Raw genomic sequence first — 21823 nt, forward strand, 5'->3', positions numbered from 1 at the left:
CCGTTTCGTTTGCTAATCTTCCACTCTCGAAATCGCATGAGCGGCTTTATAGATTGCCCGCGACGAGAATAAAAATTGTATTATGCTGAGAGCTCACGTTTGACCCTTTCCATCATTTGAATAAATAAACAACACATTTTCTATTTGCTCTCCGTTTATTGAATTAATGTGGAAAGGTGGGTTGGGAGCCTGACTTAATTAAGATAAAGAGATGGGACAGAGGTGAAAAAAGCGAATTTGCATGCCGGTCACCTGTTCCAGAGACGCCATCGATATCGATAATATATATAACTAATTAGGTAGCGTTAAAACATTCGCATTCTTCGGATGCTTGGTGGCGCATTCTCTCCCACGATGAGAGCGGTCATCCACTCCAGACAAGGACAGACGCGGTTACCTAGATGGCGCTATTCGGACAGGGCTGGACTGAACGCACCTGCACGCGAATGCCCCAAAAGGAAATTTTCCAAAACTTCTAATTTCAAATAATTAAACAAGATACTGTTTTGTAACATTTTTTGGCAGCAATATTGACTCAGATCTCAGATGTTGACATTGGCATTCATAGGTTGTTAAACAAATATTAAAAATTAATATTTGTCTCTTATATTGATACCTACTTTCATGAAAAGTGTAATTTTTTGATACCAAAAAATGTTTTCTTTATTATAATTTTCACTTCTTTGGAACTGTCAATATTATAATAAAAAATTATTTCGTGAAATGGTATCTAATAAAGAAAAATAAGGATAAAGAAGAAAACAGTTATTTTTAGGACAAGTGCCGGAAAAGCCTACATGTAATTTTCTTTATTAGTTGGCTTAGAAACACCTAATTGAACAAAAGCGGCATCGTTTCTTTGCAATTAACGGTCAATTGTTGCAACTTTGAGGATATAATAATATTTTTGTAATTGGGCACCTAGTTGGGGATTTTAATTTTCTGCCAACTGTTCCAGCGGCGTTGCTCAAAACAAATAATTTTAGGTGTTTTATCTGTCAAAACAATGTGTGAGCTTTACTCAAGTCCGTCTCTGCTCCGTCGAGACGAAGAGGTGCACGGCGCGAGCAGGACGGCCCACAAATATGCAAGGGCTTTCAAGTCGCCGCTTCTTCGAATCCTCCCTCTTCCCATGAACGTAGAGTGAGGCCCAAAAGTGGCGTAGGTGGCCCGACTCGTAATACCTGCGACAGCATCGCCTCTAATTACTCAAACACGTCAAAGCTGTTTTTTTCGTGTACGATACGATTGCGCCGATCCGCCCCTGTGAAGCTCGAGGGCACCCGCGGTGTTCAGGTGTGGTCCTCGCAATGAAAAGCTCGAAACTGAACCGAACAATAAAACCGCCGGTGATTCGTGAGAGATCACGGGGCCAAACGTTTAATTAAATCGTTACCGTTGCGTTGTATTTTTTTTCATGGTGCTAACCTAGTCTAATGACGGCGGAATTAAGCCGTACAAGGGTTTTCTTCTTGCACACGACTCGGAGGAATTTTCAAACCGTTAATGAAGTGCTCCTTCTTATCTTGACTTGTCTGGGGCAGGTGACGGCTTCCTCGAGCTTAAATCCGCTCAGGTATAAAAGCGCACGGGTATTTGTCGATTATTTTACGGTCTTTTGGACGTCAATACCGAAGGGACATAAATCCCAAAGATTTTTGACTGGAAAACGTGAAATCGGTTTTAATTGCTTATAATTGCCGAGGGAGGATACGACCCAAATGCGAAGGGAAGGCGGTTATATATCAAGCAAATAGGGCGAAAAACGGTCCGACACTTAAAGGTGGTTTTATGGCGCACTTTATGCCAAAATAACCTTAACAATATTTGGACAAAGAATGTTTGTTTATCGCTTTTTGCTGAATAAATCCGTAGAGATTTATGATCGCCATGAAAGCTACCTCAGATAAAAATCAAAAGTACGCAGAATGATAAGGAAAATAAATAAAATACGAATAAATAAAACCCGATGGCCCCGACGTTGATTACTAAGTGAAATACATAAACACAGTCACTAAATTAACTTGGCATTAATAAGCCAACTTTAGTATTTTTTCAATATTTTGACTATTTTGTATAAATTCATGTTCAGGAATGCTGGAACTTTTTAATTATTTATTATTTATTTTATTATTATTTATTAAAAAAAATTAATAATATTCTATAACTTAAGTCGTAGCTCAATCAATTTCTATTTATGGAAACTTCTTATCATCGATGAATATGAAATTTGGTAAAAATCAGTGTTTATGTGTCTATAACGTCTATCATAATATCTAAACAAACCTAAGTTTATCGGAACGTTTCACGTATTTTACAGATTTTTGGACTACCAATTTTCACAAAAAAATGTTTATTGGAAATTCTCAAATGATTTTTTCTTCGAAAACTCCGGAACTTAGGTGTAACCCATCAGTTCCAGCATTTTTGGCTTCATCATTATTTATCGGATTGATTGTTCTTTTCTGAAAAAAAAAGAATATTCAAATAGGAGAAAATTGAATGTTTCATACCTCTCTCCGAACCACCCAGACTTAGATTTAGATTTTGTAGCATAAAGAATGTTTTTTCTTTCGATTTATTTAACTGGATACTGTGTATGTGTAAGTAAATAACGTGCGTTCATTTCAAAAAATGTCAGGAGTGTTTTGACAAATATTTTGCAGGTCTTTGATTAAATCAGTTATCCAGTTGTCAAGATGACAAATAATTAAAACTCATTAGTGGATGATACATGCGAGTTTTTTTTAATGAACGCCCGTTACAAAGTATTACAAAGTATAAAATAAATAATCACTGTTATCACTTGCATTGTTAATAGTCCATAAAACGTTCTTTTATTAGCAACAAAACAATTACACATGCCAGAAATAGTATTATTTATTTTTCCACCCAATAAGAATCGATCCCTTTTGACTCTCTTTCCCCATCCCATCAAACTCTTGTCTCATAACTTTGTTGAGGAACTATCCGAATTCCTGACGTTCCCAATTAATTTCGATTGTCGAACAAGCGTTTTACTTAAAGTTTTCGACATTTCTGAGATTCCTCTTTCTCAAACCGGCGTAAAATAAATAAACCACCAAATCTGGTCTGCCTCCTCCGCTCAAATTAACGCCAAATTAATGCAAAGCGCGCATAAATTACCAAAACAAGTCGTCGTCAACAATAAAAATTTTGTTTATTCGGTTCTTAATAAGGCGATGACTACATTATCGCGTCGCGAAGGCCCAACCTCCGGCGTGTTCATCGATTGCCGAAAAATCGCATCCATTCAATGTGGAGGAGACAAGGTCGCAGACAGGTCCGGACCGGCGAGAACACGTCCCGGATTATTCAATGTCTCACCGGTTCGGAATGTCGAGCATTCGGACTTTCGGGAACTCGAAGTTTCTACCTGGAAGGTAATAGACGAGGAATCTCCCGGTCGATGGGGCGTGTAACGCGATGCTTAACTCGTTGGATCGTGAATAAAGTCAACAATGGAAAGATCTAACCGACCGTTCCTATTTCGGACAAAAAGTTCATTGAGGAAAAAAAGAGGCGCGATTTAGCATGCTAGTGACGCAAATTCACTTTATACAATATACAGGCTAACCCAAAATTCATTTTGCAGATGTAAACTAGCATTTTCAAAACGTGGAAATAAGAAGCTTTACCGTTTTTGAAATGTTTTGAAAAAACTACATTTTCTAAAATTGTAGTAATAATATCGCCTTGAGGTCTCGAATTATATTAAAAATCATTACGCAACTTGAAGAATAATAAACCCACCGCAAGTTTTACAGCAAAAGAAAACTCGCTCTTAATCCTATTGAAACACTTTTTCTCTTCATTCCTTGGCTCGTACCTCGAATGTAAATTTGACTTGTGATAATGATAATCAGACAGTAATCCCAGTCTTAAGCATTTAATTACGCTTCTAACCGGTGGCAAAAGCCGCCTTTCATGTTAATTTACTGTTTTAATTACATTCCCAACAATCCGAAAAATGCCACCTCTTAATTAAATAATTTGTTTCAGGAGAGATCTGCGGCCCCAACTCCTGTTGCTCGAAGAAATCCGAACTGGAAATGAGAAAAATGAGCGAATCTTTGGATCATTTCGTGATGAGTGAAATATTCGGTTTGTCGTCCGTTGTTGACACTCGGGCCAGGAAATTCGATGGACTTTTCCGGAGTTTGATGAACGCCTCCAAGTTGCAATTCCATGATATGTTCCAGAGGACGTACGGCAAGATCTACTTGCAAAATTCGGACGTTTTTAGTAATTTTTTCGATAAATTGGAGACGTACTACAATAGGGGCGCGAGCCGACTTTCTGACACTCTGGATGCCTTTTTCGTTATTCTTTATCAGCGGATGTTTACTGTCATCAATAGTCAATACCAGTTTGATGAGAAATACTTGGATTGTCTTTCTGACCACATGGGTGACGTCAAACCTTTCGGAGACGCCCCTCGGAAGTTCACTCTGGAATTGAAAAGATCTTTTGTGGCGACGAGGGCCTACTTCATGGCTCTTGCGACTGCTGCCTCCGCCGCCAAGAAACTCCAAAGTGTGTCTATAGACAGGGAATGTGAGAAAGACTTAGTGAAAATGCTTTATTGTGGCAGTTGTAATGGAATGAGGGGTTTAGGGCCCTGCTCGGACTATTGCACGGCCGTCGTGGGGTCGTGTTTGAGGCATCACACAGCTTTCAGTTCCGATTGGGATAATTTCATAGGTAAGGGAAATTTCTGACCATTAATCATCGCGATAAGTTTATCGCTTAATTAATTGTCTTTGGTTATTAGTTTTGACGGGTGGGAAAAATTATTATTCGGGGGGTTATCGGCTTGAGGGACACGTCGCGATGCGTTAGTTGAATAAATATTTATCTATGCTGGCACAATTGATCGTGTTTTGAAAGAGAAAAGTTAGCGTAGAATTTTTTATTGATAAGGATCTTATCAGGACTATCATGCGTTTGTTATTTTGTAATGGATTTTATTGAAAATAAGGCATACGTGTGTCTGCTGTTAAAAATAAACAAGATTGATATATCGATATGAAAAGTAAAATAAGAGATTTGGATTGTTTTAAATTTAACTCTGATGGAAGTTTGATTGGACTTCGATCTTATCGATTGAATTATTTTTATTTTATTTTTTTATTTTTATTAATTTTATCATTATCTACAAAAGTGTTTTTTAATTTAACTAACGCTAATACATACTAATTTTGAATATATTTTCTTAAAAATCAAGCAATAAAAGTATGGTGCATAATTCAACTTTTTATGGGAATTATGCCGCTAAAAATGAATATAAAGAATACTCGTAAAAGAAGTATTTTACAACACCCTGTATATTTTACTCTGTTAAATAAAAAACAAATTAATTAATTAAGAATAAAAAATTGTTTTATTTAACTAAAATCTGACCACTTTTTGCTTGAAAAACTTAGTAACCTTTAATTTGTCCAAAAATCGATGTATTGCAGTCAAGTAATGATTTACATCGATACTAATTTTTCGTCTGTGGTATTGAATACCTTCATAAATATCCCGGATAAAATGCAGATAAGGTCCGAATTCCAATTAACATTTTTCACGTCTCATGAATTATTTAAAAGATTTTTTCGTATATTTTATACAATTGTAAGTCTCTAAAAATCGCATAATAACAGGTGACACTCGCGCATAAATATTCTAAACCTGTAGAGCAAGAACTTGTGATTGAGCCATTTACAGGTGGATTTTGTTTAATCCTTTTTTTTTCCTAACTTTGCAGACGCACTCGATAAGGTCGCTGATCGGTTGCTCGGACCTTACAACATTGAACTAGTCGTCGAACCGCTCAACGTAAAAATTTCCGAAGCAATAATGAACTTTCAAGAATCCGGGACCGAAGTGAGTCAAAAAATTTTCAAGATGTGTGGTCAACCGACCCTTGATAGGAAACGAAGAGAAACGAATTATAAAGACAATTTGGAAGACAATCCAAATTATGAGATTAAAAGATACCCCCCATTGAAACGCATCCACGGGAAAAAGAAGAAAACGAAATTTTCTTACACCAATGGGAACGAAACTCCGCTCGAGAAACTCGTCAGGGAAATCAAATTGGTACGTATGGGTTAATTACATCATCCCGAGGCCACATGGCGGCCCGAATGTAAACAGAACGTCAAAAATGGTGTTCACGGTCATAAATYCGTCGGCCGGATTTGTTTGTTTGATTCAATCAATTCAAAAAAGTTTAATCCCTTTGTTTACAGAATTAGATATTAGTACGGCGAGAAACTGTAATAACAGATTGACGTGTATGAAGTTCGAAACATTTTTTTTATTTCTTTAACGAAAGTGTATTTTTTTCAGAAATTGTCCCATATGCGTCAGTTTTGGGCCCACCTGCCCTACCAGTACTGCAACAGCATCTCAGCCCCCCTCAGTTCGGACCAGTGCTGGAACGGCGTCTCCGTGGGCGAGTACACCGGAAACATTACACGGCCGTCGACGCCGCTCTCCACTGTTGTCAAAGACCAGATCTACCACCTGCAAGTCTACACTGATACGCTCCGAAAGGCGTACCACGGCGAGGAGGTGGAGCTTGTGGACGACTCGGACGATCTTCTTGACGGGAGCGGCTCAGGCTCGGGTGATTTTGAGATCGCCGCCCCCGATTACGTACCCAGGGCTGAGGATATTGTCCCTAAAGTGGTGGACGAGGCGCCGCCCCCGAGTACGGCCGGGCCGGAAGTGACACGGCCGTACTCGGGGACAGCAAAGATGTCGCTGTCCAAAGCCCTGGCGCAATTCCTACTGCCCATCGTGCTTGTCTGGTTCGGAGGTGCCATATCGGACTTACTGTGATAAGTTATTGTAAATAAAGTGAAGTCATTAGGGACCCGAGACTTTTTGTGTACATGTTTTGTAACATTTCCCATGTAATGTGAACTTTAGATGTATTTATATTAACAAAGAAAAATATACAAAATACATTTTTAAACAGGTTTTTATTAATAAAAATATAATATCTGAGTAGAAAAACAAAGTTTAATCCATATTGTAGTTGCTGGGACGGGTCTTTAAATAAACGTACACCACTATCAAAATAAACGACACGGCGAGGGCTGGGAGCACTATCGTTTTTACTTGTTTTTGTACTTCAGCGAACTCCTTTTTCCTCTGCTTTTTCTCTCGGGAAGATTCCTTCTGTTTACCTCCCTTGAGCTGCCGCATTTTTGACAAATCCTGGGCCAAATTTTACATAAACATATGCGAATACCTTCCACAAATATAAGAGAATTCAAACCATGCCAAAAACTCACCGAACTCAGTCAGAAATGAGGAGAAAACGACTGCCTAAGCCTCCGATTATCACTTGCTGACGTTACATCCGACCGTTTTCTAGGTTATGAACACGTCATAGACACGTTGACAAACAACAGGTTGTTGGGGGAGGGGGAATGAATGTAAAAATTTTTTTTAGAACAAAAACAGCAAATTTTGGGAAGATTTGCGACGACTGTGTTTAAAATTAAATGATTCAATAGAATATACAATAACCATATTTTTTTTTGTTTATTTAACATTTCAAAAAACCCGGTGAAAAATCCAGAAAGTGGGCTGTAACCAGTCTATTCAACCTCAAGCCGAGAAAAAACCAAGTCACGTGACTAGCATTATGTCAAATTTTCAAAATTTTCTCATTCTGCTTGAACACTTTTTTCATGTTAACTTCCATTATTTGTGCTTTGATTTTGGTCTAAATGTGCAAAGTGTTGTCTGTTACGTGTTATCCCGATTATCAACTAAGGTTTTTTTTATAAAATTATTTAAAGTGTCTCAACATCACTGGTAAGTCTGAAAAATATTTATTAGGCTTGTTTGTACATGTTATTTAATATTGATGCGCTCCTCAGTTAAAACAAGCAAGTAACGCTAATAATATCTACTAAAGTGCATTAATAAGAATTGTTTATTTTGGATGAAGCTTTCAACCCAAGTTGATTTACAAAACAATAATTAGTTTGTTTAGTTGTTTTGAATATTTTAAGGGAATAGACGGATTTTTTGTATTTGTAATAAGTAGAAATTTGGTCCACAAATAACTATAGAAGACCACGAATCTGTGACCACGATTTTCTTATTTAGTGTATTCTTGGTTGCATACCTGCCACGAATCATGGCTGAGTCAACCTGGATTTTATTTCATAAAAAGGTTTGCTCTCTGATAATTTCAATATCGATATAATCGATTAAAAAAATCGATTGAAAAACAATTAGAAATATGTTTATTAATTCCGAAATAATGAGTGTTTTTTTATAATAATTGCATAATAGGGTTGTGTGTAGGTACTATTTAAAAAAGTTTCTGTGTAACGTCTCGATCAAAAATTTTGCTTGCGAATTTGTTTCCATGTTGTATTTAATATTTTTTTAAATGATCATGTATGTAAAATAAGCCTGTAATAGGCTTATTTTTTTAGGGTAACTTTCGACTTTATTGTTCTCTAAAAAACTAAAGGCCATCCACGGAACTATATGCCAAGATTTTTTTTGGTAATTAGTAAGCAATTTTGGAAATTCTTTAATAATTTGTGAACCAACGAAAGGTTCAAAATGGGATGTGGATAGTTTTGCATTATTTAATAATAATAATAATGAAATCACAAAACAAACCCAAGCACAAGCAAAAAATTCGTTTTGTCGAATTTGTGCAATGTGTAAGATATTACTTTATTTATTCAATTTTATCCAGGTTGAATTGGTGGGAATGAGGAAAACCAATGATACATGTAACATTTTTTATTATGTTTGTACACACTTTAAAGAAATAATTGTAAAAATAAATAAGACGAAAAATTTAATTTAATTAATGTACGACGCAAATAATTTCTGTTGTGATTACGCGAAAATTGGAATTTGGATTCCAAATCTTATTTGATCAATATCAGGGCTTACTGGTCCATAGAGAGGCTAAATATCACTTTTTTTTTCTATCTAAGAAACTGTTTCTTTCAACTTTCTACTAATACCACTGAAATAATACTGCTATATCTATCTCTAAATTCTTCTCACACTCTCTGTTGTAACAATTCTTCTGGCAGATTATACAAACTTAATACAGGGTAAAACGAGGCCGGCGTTTCGACAAAACTTTCTGTTATGGTAATAGGTTGTGGAGGCGCCAGAACAGTGCCAGGGGGATTCCTATGTGGCATCCCCGTCGGGGGTATACTCTGCGGTTTCCTCACTGTCACACTAGTGTTAATTCCGTGTCGTCTCTTCATATGTTTGTTATAATTGGGCCAATTGGTGAAATGGTGCTGACATTCGTGACACGAGTAGGGCCTTTCCCCGGTATGCTGTCTCCTATGTGTCGTTAGAACTCCCTTAAAGCGGAAACTCTTACCACAGAACTCGCACGTGAAGGGCATGGCCCCCGTATGAATCCTGTGGTGCTCCTTCAGAGTGCCTCTTTCGCGGAACTGCCGCCCGCAAACATCACATTGGTGAGGCTTAAGCCCCGAATGAACCGATCCGTGCTTCCTGAGACGGACTAAAGTCTTGAAGGCTTTACCACAGGTTGAACACGCGAAAGGCCTGGCAGCTGTATGCGTCAAGAGGTGGTTGTCGAGGTTGCCTTTCTGGACGAAGCTTTTGCCGCATTGGTCACACGTATAGTCTCGTACCCCCGCGTGTATTCTTTTATGGGCCATGAGGTTGGGTTTTGTTCCGAATTTCTTAGGGCACTGGTCGCATTGGTGTTTGTTTTTGAGTTCAGCAGGCAGATGGGACCTTGCGTGGACTATGAGGGCGGATTGCATGCGGAAGCGCTTGCCACACGTGGTGCACGAATGGGGGCGCTCGTCGCCGTGCTCGTTTCTGTGCTTCTTCTGGGCGAGAACTGTGGGGAACCATTTGGCGCAAATGTCACAGCAAAAGCGAAGTTTGACGCGGTGGATGCGTACATGTGTGAGAAAAGTGCTGTATTTCGTATAAACTTTGGGGCAGTCGGCGCAGGGGTACGTAGGGGCTTGGCCGTGGACGGTGGCGTGGTGCTCGCGGAGGTCTTCTGAGTTGGTGAAGGTGTGCTGACAGTCGCAGCAAGTCCAAGGGTAGGAATGCCAGCTGAGGAGCTCAGTTTTGGGAGTCACGGTACCGTCGTCGTTGAGCTCGACGTCGCTCAACTCCGAATCACTTTCTTTTTTACGGGCGTTTTTTTTCACCTTTGACGAGGGCCTAGATATCAGGTCTTCTGTTTTAACGTCAGAAGTTGTGACTTCGACGACGTTCAGTTTGCTTTCTTCGATTGTAAGCGTGAAATCGAGTTTGTTTTCCTGGGCTTGGAGTTCTGTGTTGACGATGTCTTGGAGAATTTCTTGCGATTTTTGAATGTGTTGGTTGAATTCCCATGTTTGTTTTACTGTTTCGGCGCATAATTGGCAGATTGTTGTTGGAAGTTTGTCCTCGGATGTGATTCGAACTTGAAACAGTTGGAAAATGCGTAAAATTAGATCGAGATCGTTGAGACCGTTTAAATGATCAGTGCCGAATTCGGCGCACAGACGGCAACGGCCCTCCATGACATTATATCGAAGGAAAAACGGCCCCCCGTCTGAAAAATTTGGAAAAATCCGGCGATCTTAACATTACTTTCTTTGGTCAATAATAAACAAATATGGCCGCTTGACACACCGATGACATTTATTCATTTATTTCGCAAAAACAAAGAGTAATAAATTATCCGAAGATGAAAATACGTCCCATTAGCATTTTGCATGTAATTATCAATATTTGTTCGTATATAAATCGAAGAAATGCCGAAAAAATAGGATAATTCAAATCGACGTTACCAACCCTACGTCGCAAAATCCCCGTAATTGTCAATCAGTGACAGATGACGCAAACGTCAACAACATGCTCTAATATCTAAAAATTTAAATTTTTGCAATGTGTCTGGTCTTTGCCCCAAATCATGGATACACTCTACCACCAAACCAACAAATTAATTCAACAAACGCAACAAAGTTTTCAAGCTTTGGAGCAAAACTCTGGCAACGTCCAAGAAATCGAAGCTGATATTCAGGAAAAGATCAACGCAATTACTAGGTAAAAATAGTCTTTTTCTCATCGTTTTTAATTAACTATTGCAGTAATTGTGAAAAACTCGATGTCTACTTGTATAAAGTTCCGTTCGACCAAAGACCTAACGCGAAAATGCGTTGCGATCAGTTAAAATATGATGCAAGGCATCTTCAGGCGGCTTTGGTGGCCTCTAGACAGAAAAGAGCACGAAGAGAGGCAGCGATTAGTGAGAGAGAACAATTGTTGAATCGCCGGTTTGCCCCTAATCCAGATTTGACAACCATCAACATTGATTATGCGCTACAGCACCAAAATTCATTGCAGAATTCAAATAGAGGTGTAGATGAGATGTTGCATACAGGGGTTAATGCATTAGAGTCCCTCAGATCGCAAAGGTTGACTTTGAAGGGGGCACATCGTCGCATTATGGACATGGCAAATACGTTGGGGTTAAGTAATCATACAATGAGACTAATTGAGAAAAGAGCCGGTGAAGACAAATATATACTAATGCTGGGAATCGTGATTACGGTTTTAGTGATAATTTTTATAATTGTTTATTTTACCTAGAGATGTAACGCATTCCCTGGTTGTTGTGTATTGTATAATCAATATTTATATAATGTAAAGGTTTATTAAAAAAAAGTTTTGGTCGAATATTTGTTGTGTTTCAAAGGGTAAAATGAATTGCAATGTGTTTGTTTCGATTGCTAGAATTTTATTTCGTCCCTCTTTCCGTTCCTTAACAATAAAAATAAATTTTCTACAAAAAATATTTGATAAATCTATTTTATAGTTTTAAATAAGTGTTGAACTATTTATGTGATGGGGTTACATGAGCCAGTACGATTTTATATTTAATTTAACAACAGGGAAAAATCGTACCGATCCAACGGGATCGCTTTTAAAATTTAATAAATGCCCATATCACTTTGTATTTGTGAAAAATGAAGCCGACATACATTTCAAATGCCGTATACTTGAATCAGAAGATTGTTAGATCAGCAGGCAAGGCACATTGTCATGATAGTTCCAACAGTTCCGAGAAGAATAACAAAGTGATATAGTTAACAACAATACTGAATATAACAAGCTTTACATTTTTATTTCTTAAATCATGTTAAGTGTTTTCGTAACAAATTAAATGAAAACTTCTATAATTTAGACAACATTAAACAGAAATAAATATTCTTAAAATATCAGTCGTAAAGAAAACAGAAATCTATCTGTACATCATGACATCAGAACTTTGGTACATGCAAATATAAGCGTCACATAACAATCTGCGCGCATGTTCAGGTAAGTGGCGGTCTTGGGGGAAGTCTTCGTGTAGCTGGCGACAGATTCTTTCATCCGACAACCATCGAGAAATATCTGGACAGGCGACCATTTCCGGTATATTATATCCGTTTTTTTCGCCTACAAATGTACACATAAAAATGCAATTTTTGGCCCTGAGATGGTACCAAACCTTTACGATCCGCCATCGAATCGAAAAAACACCAGGGTGCCTCGTGACCTACTCCGCACTTGACGAAAGCTACATAATGGGAAGTTTCAATACAAATCACAGCAAACAGTTCCATGAAAAGTCGAGGAGGACGACAGTGATCTTCGAGGATAGAGAAATCATCACAAACATCTAATTTCACGGCGGGTCGATGGTGTGACCTTCGTTCATGTCTGTGAGCTTTTTCCAGACACATAGAACAGAAAGCGGTACTTTCCAGCCCGGCGTTACTGCAGTCGTCGAAGCACTCACGACACTCCCAGCGAGCGAGCTTGCCACAAACAATACACTGACGAGGAGCTAGAACAATGATTATTTCACGAGTGACAAAAAGGAGTTTTTCCACTTACATCCTTCAATAACATCAGTCACATCTAGAAGCTGCGACGGTAGAATCCTCGGATACATTTTGTAATTTTTACCAAACCTCGGCATCTGAATGATGAGACAAGATGGAACTTCTTTCAGTTTAATATTACTTGTGAGAAAGCTCTGTTCAAATAATTGCTGTACTGTTGGTAACGTTAAATCGGCATCTTTCTCCACAAACAACTGATAATAAAACGACTCCTGACCCGAGTTAAGCTTCAAAAACGGTTCAGCTTTAAGTATCTGGGCTAAAAGTGAGTTGAGAAACTCCTCGGGATCTTTCTCTTCACTCGTCAAACCCGACACCGAACTTAAACGATCCAATAAGCGTCTTAAATTCATCACGCGGTCAGCACGAACGAATAAATTTTTTCGAAGTGGATTCACGATTTCTTCACGTAATACTCGTTGTACCTGAGAATCACATTTTATATTTTTTCAAAGTAATAGTTACGGAAAAATCTACCTCGTTATAATCGGGGATGTCTTTGGGACCTTTCGGCCGAAACAACAAACTGTCAAATACTGCTGTGTAGGTAAACATTGAGAAAAGGGTGACGTCGAGGTAGCAGGAATTGTGGTGACCTTGAATACCTCGGAATTTGCCACAGACGGCTTCGACGTCCTCCTCAGTGGGCATACAGAGAGGCGCCACGGTGCCCTCAATCACCGGACATTCCATCTGGAAATACAGATTCCTACAATCGGATTTCTAGGGCTGAAATAGGCTGCACGTTTGCGTTGTGTGCCGAAAAAACGAATAATATATTGTTTTTTTTTAAGTTCTTACTTCAACTTTATTTTAATTGTTTTAACGTCTGTATCGAATAATCAATCAGTAAAAGGATGTGGAAAAACATAATTTTTCAACAAAGAAGTTTCATCCTCATTTGAACTATCTTTTGCCGGCTTCCGGTTATGAAGTAAATTCAAAAAGCGTATCAAGTTATTATAAAAAAATATTTGAATTCGAATTGAATATTTCGGTGATAAAAGTAAAAATTCTGATTCGAGTGATTTCTTGTAAAAATGTGTTGTTTCAGTGTTGTTCCTACCGATTGGAAGTTGGGTTCGGCGGCTTGGTGCACCGGCGTAGGGATTCCGTCTTGAAATCTAGAGTCCTGATGGCACTGATCAAGTGGTACGAAAAGGGCCCTGTTTTCAGCACATTTGAAGAACCTTTCCCCGTTATGTGTCCCGTCGGTGAGGGTTAAAGGTAAGTCGTTGTGTTCTTCTTCCAATTCCACCCCCACCAACACAAAATTGGAGTCCTCTTCAGCCCCTAACCACTTAACGACGCCGTAAAGGGGCTCCTCGCTAACGTCATTGGAGACTTCAACTAAACTGCCGACTGTTAAATCTTTGGTAGTTCCTGGTTTGGGAGTATGATACTTGGGTTTATCAGGGATGTTGGACGCCTTTTCACTTTTTTCGTTAATTTCTAAGACAAATAGGGGAATATTATTAAGAAATGCGTACTCGTTGTTGGAATAAATGTGATTCATGGTTCTACTTTTGGCACGCAAACGTTTCGACTTATTTAGCATAGTCAAGCTACGTAATTAAGCAAATTGTACCAACTTTTTAACAGTTTTATCGTACAACACATTGTTTTAAAAAAATAGACACTTTGACAAGGCCCCCGAACTATTACGTCGCGTATAAATAGACGCCTAAAAAAAGTCCGCATCGCGAGTTCACCAGCGGACTATTTTTAGACTATCGGACATTAGTGAAAACGAAAATTTCGCTTACTTTTCTCGTCTTCCTGGTTCGTCGAGAAGCCGTTCTTGATTCGAGGAGTGGTGTCATAGAATTTCGCCGACGGTTGATTGATTTTGTTTCGTTTGGGTAAAGTACCGTCGTAGAAATGCGATAAAATGTTTGCGCTTTTGTTCCGATTGTTTTTCTSACCGTTCTTTTCAGGTCTTTCTAGAGTTTGATTCAGGTTTGAAAATTTTTGTAATTCTTTCGTATCGGTTGCTCCATGCCACGAATTGCCAATCATATCGCTCAGATTTATCTCTGACTTCATTTTGGCTTTCTTTTCGTTGATTAAATGGGACTTGTCTGGTTGGATGATCGTGTTTTGATCAAAATCGTTGTTAGAATTACCACTCGTACATTCCGTGTCTAAGATATTTTGCAAAGACAGCGAGTTTCGTAGGTAAGTCGTAGTTTTAGGGGGCATGTTTTCCTGAGGATACTCTCCAAACTTCGTAACGATTTCTTCATGATTAGATTTACTGAAACTCGAAACGTTCTTTTCTAAATAAAGATCTAAATCCGTATTATTTCTACTCTTTACGCTACTTTTGTTTGTGATAAGGGGGCTGTTTTGTATCACAATTCGATCAATTGTCGTAAATAACCCATACCCGGGCAAACAACTGAAATACTGAGTTCCTGCACATGAACCATCACATTTGTTGTCTTTTTTCTTTTGCTACAATTCGTTTTATTATTGTTTTGGTTGTTAAGGGGGCCCATACTTACGTGTAGTTTGATACCGACACAGTGTCCGATCCCGCGAACAACTCCAAGGAATTTAATTTGTCCCAAGTGAACTCCATCGGTGTCTTTAAATCCAATTGTTATGTCAGTTGTAATGTTTGCAAGCTTCTCGCAGCGTTCCTTGTCTTTGGCCAATTTGACACGTTCCTGGGGGGACGTAACAGCATACAAAAACTGCCACAATTTTTCGTTGACGGGTACTATGCTATGTTGACGGCACACGAAAGTGGTGGATTCCCACGTTTCGGCGTCTTTGAGGAAACGTACTGCGTATTTGCCGCTTCCCAATGTTGCTTCAATCTTAATGATCTGACCGAGAAGGGCTGTCCGTTGGTTTTGCCCCTGCTTCATTTCGGTCATCAGATCGTTCTGAATGAAAATACCATATTTAAAGTCTTTGGTGCCCATTTTTGATGATTCACTATAGTTTAGCGATTTTTGACATCTTCGTCTGGACGGGATTAGGTTTTTATAGCTTTTAGAGTATTATTTGGATTTAAACGACGTAATCATGACTAATAAATGATAAAATTGTTTCACTTGTAATTATGACACTACGATGACAGCTAAACATAAACACCATTGACACCTGTGAAGTGCTATTGGATCGAATTCCCATTTGTTATAACAATGACTGGTATATCATAACCTTGAACGTTACCTGTGTAGTTAATGAGGCGCTCGTAAGGAATTCCGATCGACCCACTTGTGATTTCTTATTTATCAAAAAAAAAATTATAATTTTATGTGAATCAAAAAATGCCTCTTATGACACATGACAATTATGTCAAATAGGACAAAATACTAATTGCTTTTTTTACTCTCAAAATGTTTTTTTTTTATTGGAATGTTTAAAATATGTTATTTTGTTTAATAATAATGGTTGAGCAGTGCTCCCAGCCGTTGTGTGCCCCTCTTTTTATTAAAATTTGCGTTTGTGGCCTCGGTCGGTACGCGCGCGCATGCGCTATATCTGTCACATGATTGTCACTGATCATATGACAATTTAGTTGGGTGAGGTGCGTTGAAAAATACAATTTTTTCTTAAAAAGACTCGAAAATGAAGGGCTGCTTGTTCAACATCGACGCCGGTTACTTGGAGGGATTATGTCGGGGCTTCAAGTGCGGTATTTTGAAACAATCTGATTATCTGAATTTGGTTCAGTGTGAAACCCTAGAAGGTGAGTTTCATCCCTTGATTTTGGTCAAGGTAAATGTGATTTTCGTCTAGATCTTAAACTCCACTTGCAAGGAACGGATTACGGGTCTTTTCTTGCCAACGAACCTTCCCCTTTGGCCGTTTCGACGATTGATAATAAGTTAAGGGAGAAGTTGGTGATTGAGTTCCAACATATGAGGAATCAGGCGGTTGAACCCCTGTCGACGTTTTTGGATTTTATTACGTACAGTTACATGATTGACAATATTATTTTGTTGATTACGGGGACGTTGCATCAGCGTCCCATTGGAGAGTTGATTCCGAAATGCCACCCTTTGGGTAGTTTTGAGCAGATGGAAGCTATTCATGTGGCGTCTACACCCGCGGAGTTGTACAATGCTGTACTAGTGGACACTCCTCTGGCCCCCTTTTTTGTTGATTGTATCAGCGAGCAGGATTTAGATGAGATGAATATTGAGATTATTCGTAATACTTTGTATAAGGCGTATTTGGAGGCGTTTTACGACTTTTGTAAGGAAATCGGAGGGACTACAGCCGATTGCATGTGCGAAATTTTGGCGGTATGTATTTAAAAACCAAATAAGTGTTTTTTGATTGGAGTAGTTTGAGGCTGATCGTCGTGCTATTATAATCACAATAAATTCGTTTGGCACCGAATTGAGTAAAGATGATCGTGCGAAATTGTATCCACGATGTGGTAAGCTCAATCCTGATGGATTGGCAGCACTGGTACGTGCTGAGGATTATGATCAGGTCAAAGCCGTGGCCGAGTATTATGCCGAGTATTCGAAACTTTTTGAAGGGGCTGGAAGTAATCCCGGGGATAAAACTTTGGAGGATAAGTTTTTCGAACATGAGGTGAGAAGATTACCGACTTTCTGGTAGTTTCAATTCTGAATAATTTGGATTTAGGTCCGTTTGAATGTCCATGCGTTCTTACAACAGTTTCATTTTGGAGTGTTTTACTCGTATTTGAAATTGAAAGAGCAGGAATGTCGTAATATCGTGTGGATCGCTGAATGTGTGGCGCAAAAACATCGAGCCAAAATTGATAATTACATACCGATCTTTTAAATCATAACTTCATCATTCCGTATTGCACGAGTAGCGAAAAATTTGATGTTTTTATGTGGATGCCTCATTCCTACGACATACATAATAAGGTAGAAAAAACAAGTATCAAATGTAAATAATAAATGTATTATAAAGTAATTATTGTTCAACTAGTTTTTGTGTGTTATAAAAATAAATACAGTTAAAATAATTAATCCGTTTCTTCAATAACAACCATTTCTTTGTCTGTATCAGGAGTGTCAATGTGTAATTGTGACAATACTAATGACGGCAAGGGTGTTGCCTCAGGCCATTCGTAAAGTTGTGCAGTTTTAATATCGAGAATTTCCGAATTTCTTCCCCAGAATTTATCCTGAATCAGATCTTCATGTAAAGGTAAGATAACCAAACGTGATTTTCCGTGTTTGGGACTTTTAATTCTTTTCCTAATTAAAATCGTGCCTTTTTTAAATATTTCAGGTTCATTATTGTAATTCGTACTAAATTCACTAAATAAAATTTCATTTTTATCCGAAGATAACGTGCCACATAGTCGTTTTTCAGCCTAAAATCATTTAATGTTAACTAGAATTTCAATTAATATCAATTGGTAATTACTTCAGTATTTGTTAAACCACCCTGAAGTACTAAGGCCCAAAACGTCGTGTTGTAGAGGTTGTTTATGTGACAGTCAGCTTGTCTCCAGCTTAAATAATCCCGCAGATTTTCATCAGTTGGGTAGAGAACGATGCGGGCATCAAACGCTGGTGGATATTTTAGTTTTGTTTCTTTGAAAAAATGGTTCCAGTGGTATACATAAGACGATGTAAATAAACTATTGAGATAAGTCATTATTTTGGGGCCTCGTCTATTATACAACGCCGTATCTTTGCGTAACACAAATGAATATTCGTCACTTTGTCCATAGGCAAGAACGATGTCTTTAAACTCGTTCATAACCACACTTGCAGCTTTGTTCATTAAGGCGAGGGCATTTTCATCGTTGGGTTTTTTAAAATTGTGTTTTGTGGTGAACTTATGGAAGGCCCTACCGTCGATTCTTACCACAATCCAGCAATTTGGTAGGAGTTTTTCTTCCGTTTCGAAATTTCTAACATAATCAAATTTACTTTTTGCCATTTTACTAGTATGTATTAGGTTTCTCAAATGTTTAAATAAGGTTCGCGGTTGAAAGTGCATCGCATTCTAGATGATAAAGGCTTTAAATCATATTTTTTAATATGTATCACAATTTTTGCAAAAGTAAGGTTATGTAAACGTCATAATTTGTATTCTAAACTGTAATGCCAACGCAAAAAAAAACAAAAACCCAATAATTTATATTTTATTTATTTTAACTCCAATATTACAGGCATGTCTAACTAGCATAATATCTTTCTAATTCCTTGTCTTGAGGCTTGAGAATAACCTTATCCTTGAGATTAACCACCCATCCTGGATGCAACCCATAAAAAATTTGTCTTGGATCTTTCCTCTCAGTTAGCATCTCATAATCTGTATCTTTCTCAATTTGTGGAAGCTCATATCCATATTTTTGCGCCAAAACGAGTCGCTCCTGTGAAACTTTCTCAGGGTCTGCCAAATACCCCCTTTTAGTTGGGTCAGTGTAATATTCAATGGCATCAGGGGGCGGCATCATTCTCCTCGGGATTGGTACACCTCTTTCAAAAAATTTCTTCGTGTTAATCATTGCTTGCAAACTGTGTTGATCGTAGTACGCAGTCGTTATAACCCCTCCAGCCCTCTCAATGGCCGCGATAACGGTCTCACTAGCCCACTGTACCTCAATGTTGACTTTCGCATTAAACACATCAGCCCCTTCGTCTGTCAAATTAACACCGTATTGTTTCTGATCTGGTAGAAGCTTGTAAATACCAGTATTTAATATTGAAACTAGATCAATAGGTTTAGAAGTGTCCAAACGATTCTTTTCTATCAATCTCAACAAATCCAACATTGAGAGCGGAGGATACTCGCGCCTTAAACTAAATTATTATGCATTAAAATTTATGTTCTTTGATATTTTGGGAAACGTACTGGTGGCCTTGGTAGTAGGGTTCATGCGGAAATCGTAAATAAAACGGATTATTTCCGGTTTCGTAACCTAGACGCATGTAGTTTTGTCTTTGACCGGAACCTTTATTTCCTGCACCGTGTTTGTCACCCCCATGTTGGGCGCGGCCACGTTTTTTGCTCTAGAAATTGAGACTCACAAAAAGTTAGGTTATGACATTGAACTTACAGTTTTCGATCCAGGGCTAGGTCTAAGATTCGATAAACAGACCCGGGGGAGGTATTTTAGCATTTGGAGTGCCTTTTCAGTCACATTTGACCCCATTTTAAAGGTTTTGCCTGAATCGAAAAACTTGGGTTATGTTTGCAATGTTATGTCAACGCATGAGTTTGCGCATAGAATACACTTACGCGGTATACCGGCGGTATGTTCAAATTGTTACATTTGGACATCTCACTGGAACTGTAATAATTGAGTTACTATGGTAGGTGAGAAATGAGACTAGAAACTAATTCAGTAATATTTTTATTACTCTTACTGGGGCTGCAATAATAATAGTGATAGTAATAATAATTCGATTAACTAATTAACTGTTATCTAATGTATAAAAATACAATTGAAATGATAACAATATACCTAACAGTGGATAATAAATATCTGAAAATGAATATTCGTCGCGTGTTGGTTAAAAAGTGAAGAATTTTTTACATCTCGGAGTATTTTTTCATTCTTATGTCATCTAGAGCATCATATAATTGATGGTACTGTAATTGCATCGGTGCTACAACGCTTATTATGATTTAACCTAAATAAAAAAAAATATTACACTGGTGCAGGCACCAAGATTTGAGATTAACAAAAGAATTTCAGTCGAGTTAAAAGGATCGAGTGTAAAATATTTGATATTGTCGTTCTTACGGCATGAAATTCGTATTTGGTAATTAGATCGATTTCCAGTTCAAACACTAGAGATAAATTAGTACAATAGAATCCGTTTTTCGACGGCTTTTCTGCAAATCGGACATTCGGTCATCTGGTCACCGCACATTTGACACAATCCATGTCCGCATAGGAAAATCATATTTTTTAGGCGATCCAAACAGACGGGACACATTGTCTGCAAAAAAAATCATAGTAAAAACATTTAATGGAATGATTCACATGTAACTCACTTGTTCTTTAATATCTTGTAATTGTTGCTGAAGTTTTTGTATATCGCTATTATTGCTAGTGTCTCTCCCTCCGTTATTCATAAGAGGTCCTTGACTTTGGCCTGCGTCGCTAGTTGAAGGTTTGGGTTCTTCTTCGGTGTCCGCCTTTACCTCTGATATGGTACCCAAGCCACCACTACAAACGGCCAATGGTACCATCAATTCGATTTGCGCGCGACATAAAACGCATTTTTTCATGATTTGAGAACAACTGTCACAGGCACACATGTGACCGCAGGGTTTGAATAAAACGGTCGATTTTTTATCGGAACAAACGAGGCATTCTTCGATCTAAAAAAATATTTTGTAGGAGAGGATATAATAATGAAGGGCGGAAGTAAAAAACCTTGATTCTATTGCTGACTGATTCGCGACAAATGAGACACTTTTTGACCCTCGGTCCGCATAAAGAACAACAGGTCACATGACCGCAAGGTTGGAAAAGCATGTCTCTTTTGGCATCTGAACACACTAAACATTCGTCGAGCGTCGAAGTGATATTTGTGCTTTGATTGTTCTGATTGGGTCCCATGTCCATCTCTCCGCTTTGTTTATCTTTGTGACACTTTTTCAATGTTTTACATAGATTAGGATCGGGACAGAGATCTAAAGGCGTTTGTCCTTTTTTGTTTTTCAAATCTAAATCGGCGCCGTTTCCGGCCAAGAAACAGGCGATACTCGCCGACGACTTCTTGTCGCATCCTTGAGTACCTAAACCCATTAGAAGTTTGCCGACGTCTTGGACGTCGTGTAACTGCCGTAACTGCGAAAGAGTATGATGACGGAGAGCTTCATGGAGTGGTGTGTCGCCGTCTTTGTCGGCAATATTCAAATTGGCACCTTCTCGGACAAGAAGCTAAAAAAAAATTCAATAC

The 21823-nt window shown here is 38.3% G+C and overlaps 9 protein-coding genes across 9 annotated transcripts in view; 3 read left to right on the top strand and 6 right to left on the bottom strand.

Annotated features, from left to right (window-relative positions):
- Nucleotides 1-6991, top strand: part of LOC123013422 — a 66209-nt gene extending 59218 nt beyond the window's left edge. The window contains exons 9-11 of the mRNA XM_044411918.1: nt 4024-4725; nt 5774-6108; nt 6361-6991. Of these exons, the coding sequence (XP_044267853.1) occupies nt 4024-4725; nt 5774-6108; nt 6361-6855 (1532 nt within the window). The 3' untranslated portion in view covers nt 6856-6991. The remainder of the gene's footprint in view (nt 1-4023; nt 4726-5773; nt 6109-6360) is intronic.
- LOC123013420 (single-pass membrane and coiled-coil domain-containing protein 4) lies at nt 6980-7416 on the bottom strand. Its single transcript, XM_044411917.1, has 2 exons — nt 7314-7416; nt 6980-7236 (listed from the first exon to the last, which is right to left on the bottom strand). The coding sequence occupies exon 2, from the start codon at nt 7222-7224 to the stop codon at nt 7039-7041; it is 186 nt and encodes a 61-aa protein (XP_044267852.1). The 5' UTR covers nt 7225-7236; nt 7314-7416; the 3' UTR covers nt 6980-7038.
- Nucleotides 7417-8778: 1362 nt separating this feature from the next.
- LOC123013863 (gastrula zinc finger protein XlCGF26.1-like) lies at nt 8779-10820 on the bottom strand. Its single transcript, XM_044412711.1, has one exon. It carries the CDS (start codon nt 10572-10574, stop codon nt 9063-9065), a length of 1512 nt encoding a protein of 503 aa, XP_044268646.1. The 5' UTR covers nt 10575-10820; the 3' UTR covers nt 8779-9062.
- An 11-nt stretch (nt 10821-10831) lies between these two features.
- On the top strand, nt 10832-11783 carry LOC123013866 (probable Golgi SNAP receptor complex member 2). The gene is made up of 2 exons (XM_044412715.1): nt 10832-11100; nt 11145-11783. Exons 1-2 carry the CDS (start codon nt 10967-10969, stop codon nt 11644-11646), a joined length of 636 nt encoding a protein of 211 aa, XP_044268650.1. The 5' UTR covers nt 10832-10966; the 3' UTR covers nt 11647-11783.
- A 64-nt stretch (nt 11784-11847) lies between these two features.
- LOC123013861 (ubiquitin carboxyl-terminal hydrolase CYLD) lies at nt 11848-16057 on the bottom strand. Its single transcript, XM_044412710.1, has 7 exons — nt 15452-16057; nt 14711-15401; nt 14011-14396; nt 13422-13637; nt 12937-13369; nt 12548-12886; nt 11848-12495 (listed from the first exon to the last, which is right to left on the bottom strand). The coding sequence occupies exons 1-7, from the start codon at nt 15875-15877 to the stop codon at nt 12299-12301; spliced, it is 2688 nt and encodes an 895-aa protein (XP_044268645.1). The 5' UTR covers nt 15878-16057; the 3' UTR covers nt 11848-12298.
- Nucleotides 16058-16451: 394 nt separating this feature from the next.
- LOC123013864 (V-type proton ATPase subunit d) lies at nt 16452-17917 on the top strand. The gene is made up of 4 exons (XM_044412712.1): nt 16452-16650; nt 16701-17209; nt 17253-17507; nt 17562-17917. Exons 1-4 carry the CDS (start codon nt 16530-16532, stop codon nt 17721-17723), a joined length of 1047 nt encoding a protein of 348 aa, XP_044268647.1. The 5' UTR covers nt 16452-16529; the 3' UTR covers nt 17724-17917.
- Nucleotides 17834-18991, bottom strand: LOC123013865 (probable tRNA(His) guanylyltransferase). The gene is made up of 2 exons (XM_044412713.1): nt 18321-18991; nt 17834-18267 (listed from the first exon to the last, which is right to left on the bottom strand). The coding sequence occupies exons 1-2, from the start codon at nt 18900-18902 to the stop codon at nt 17914-17916; spliced, it is 936 nt and encodes a 311-aa protein (XP_044268648.1). The 5' UTR covers nt 18903-18991; the 3' UTR covers nt 17834-17913.
- Nucleotides 18992-19036: 45 nt separating this feature from the next.
- On the bottom strand, nt 19037-20119 carry LOC123013105 (39S ribosomal protein L15, mitochondrial). Its single transcript, XM_044411445.1, has 3 exons — nt 19966-20119; nt 19761-19918; nt 19037-19708 (listed from the first exon to the last, which is right to left on the bottom strand). Exons 1-3 carry the CDS (start codon nt 20059-20061, stop codon nt 19081-19083), a joined length of 882 nt encoding a protein of 293 aa, XP_044267380.1. The 5' UTR covers nt 20062-20119; the 3' UTR covers nt 19037-19080.
- A 127-nt stretch (nt 20120-20246) lies between these two features.
- Nucleotides 20247-21823, bottom strand: part of LOC123012944 (E3 ubiquitin-protein ligase MIB1) — a 123075-nt gene continuing 121498 nt past the window's right edge. The window contains exons 6-8 of the mRNA XM_044411190.1: nt 21295-21804; nt 20910-21239; nt 20247-20854 (exon numbers count right to left, since the gene is read on the bottom strand). Of these exons, the coding sequence (XP_044267125.1) occupies nt 20714-20854; nt 20910-21239; nt 21295-21804 (981 nt within the window). The 3' untranslated portion in view covers nt 20247-20713. The remainder of the gene's footprint in view (nt 20855-20909; nt 21240-21294; nt 21805-21823) is intronic.

The sequence above is a fragment of the Tribolium madens genome, unplaced genomic scaffold, assembly GCF_015345945.1.
Source record: "Tribolium madens isolate multiple individuals breed KSU strain unplaced genomic scaffold, Tmad_KSU_1.1 Scaffold_96;HRSCAF=242;Tcas5.2_LG5, whole genome shotgun sequence".
NCBI classification, from domain to species: domain Eukaryota; kingdom Metazoa; phylum Arthropoda; class Insecta; order Coleoptera; family Tenebrionidae; genus Tribolium; species Tribolium madens.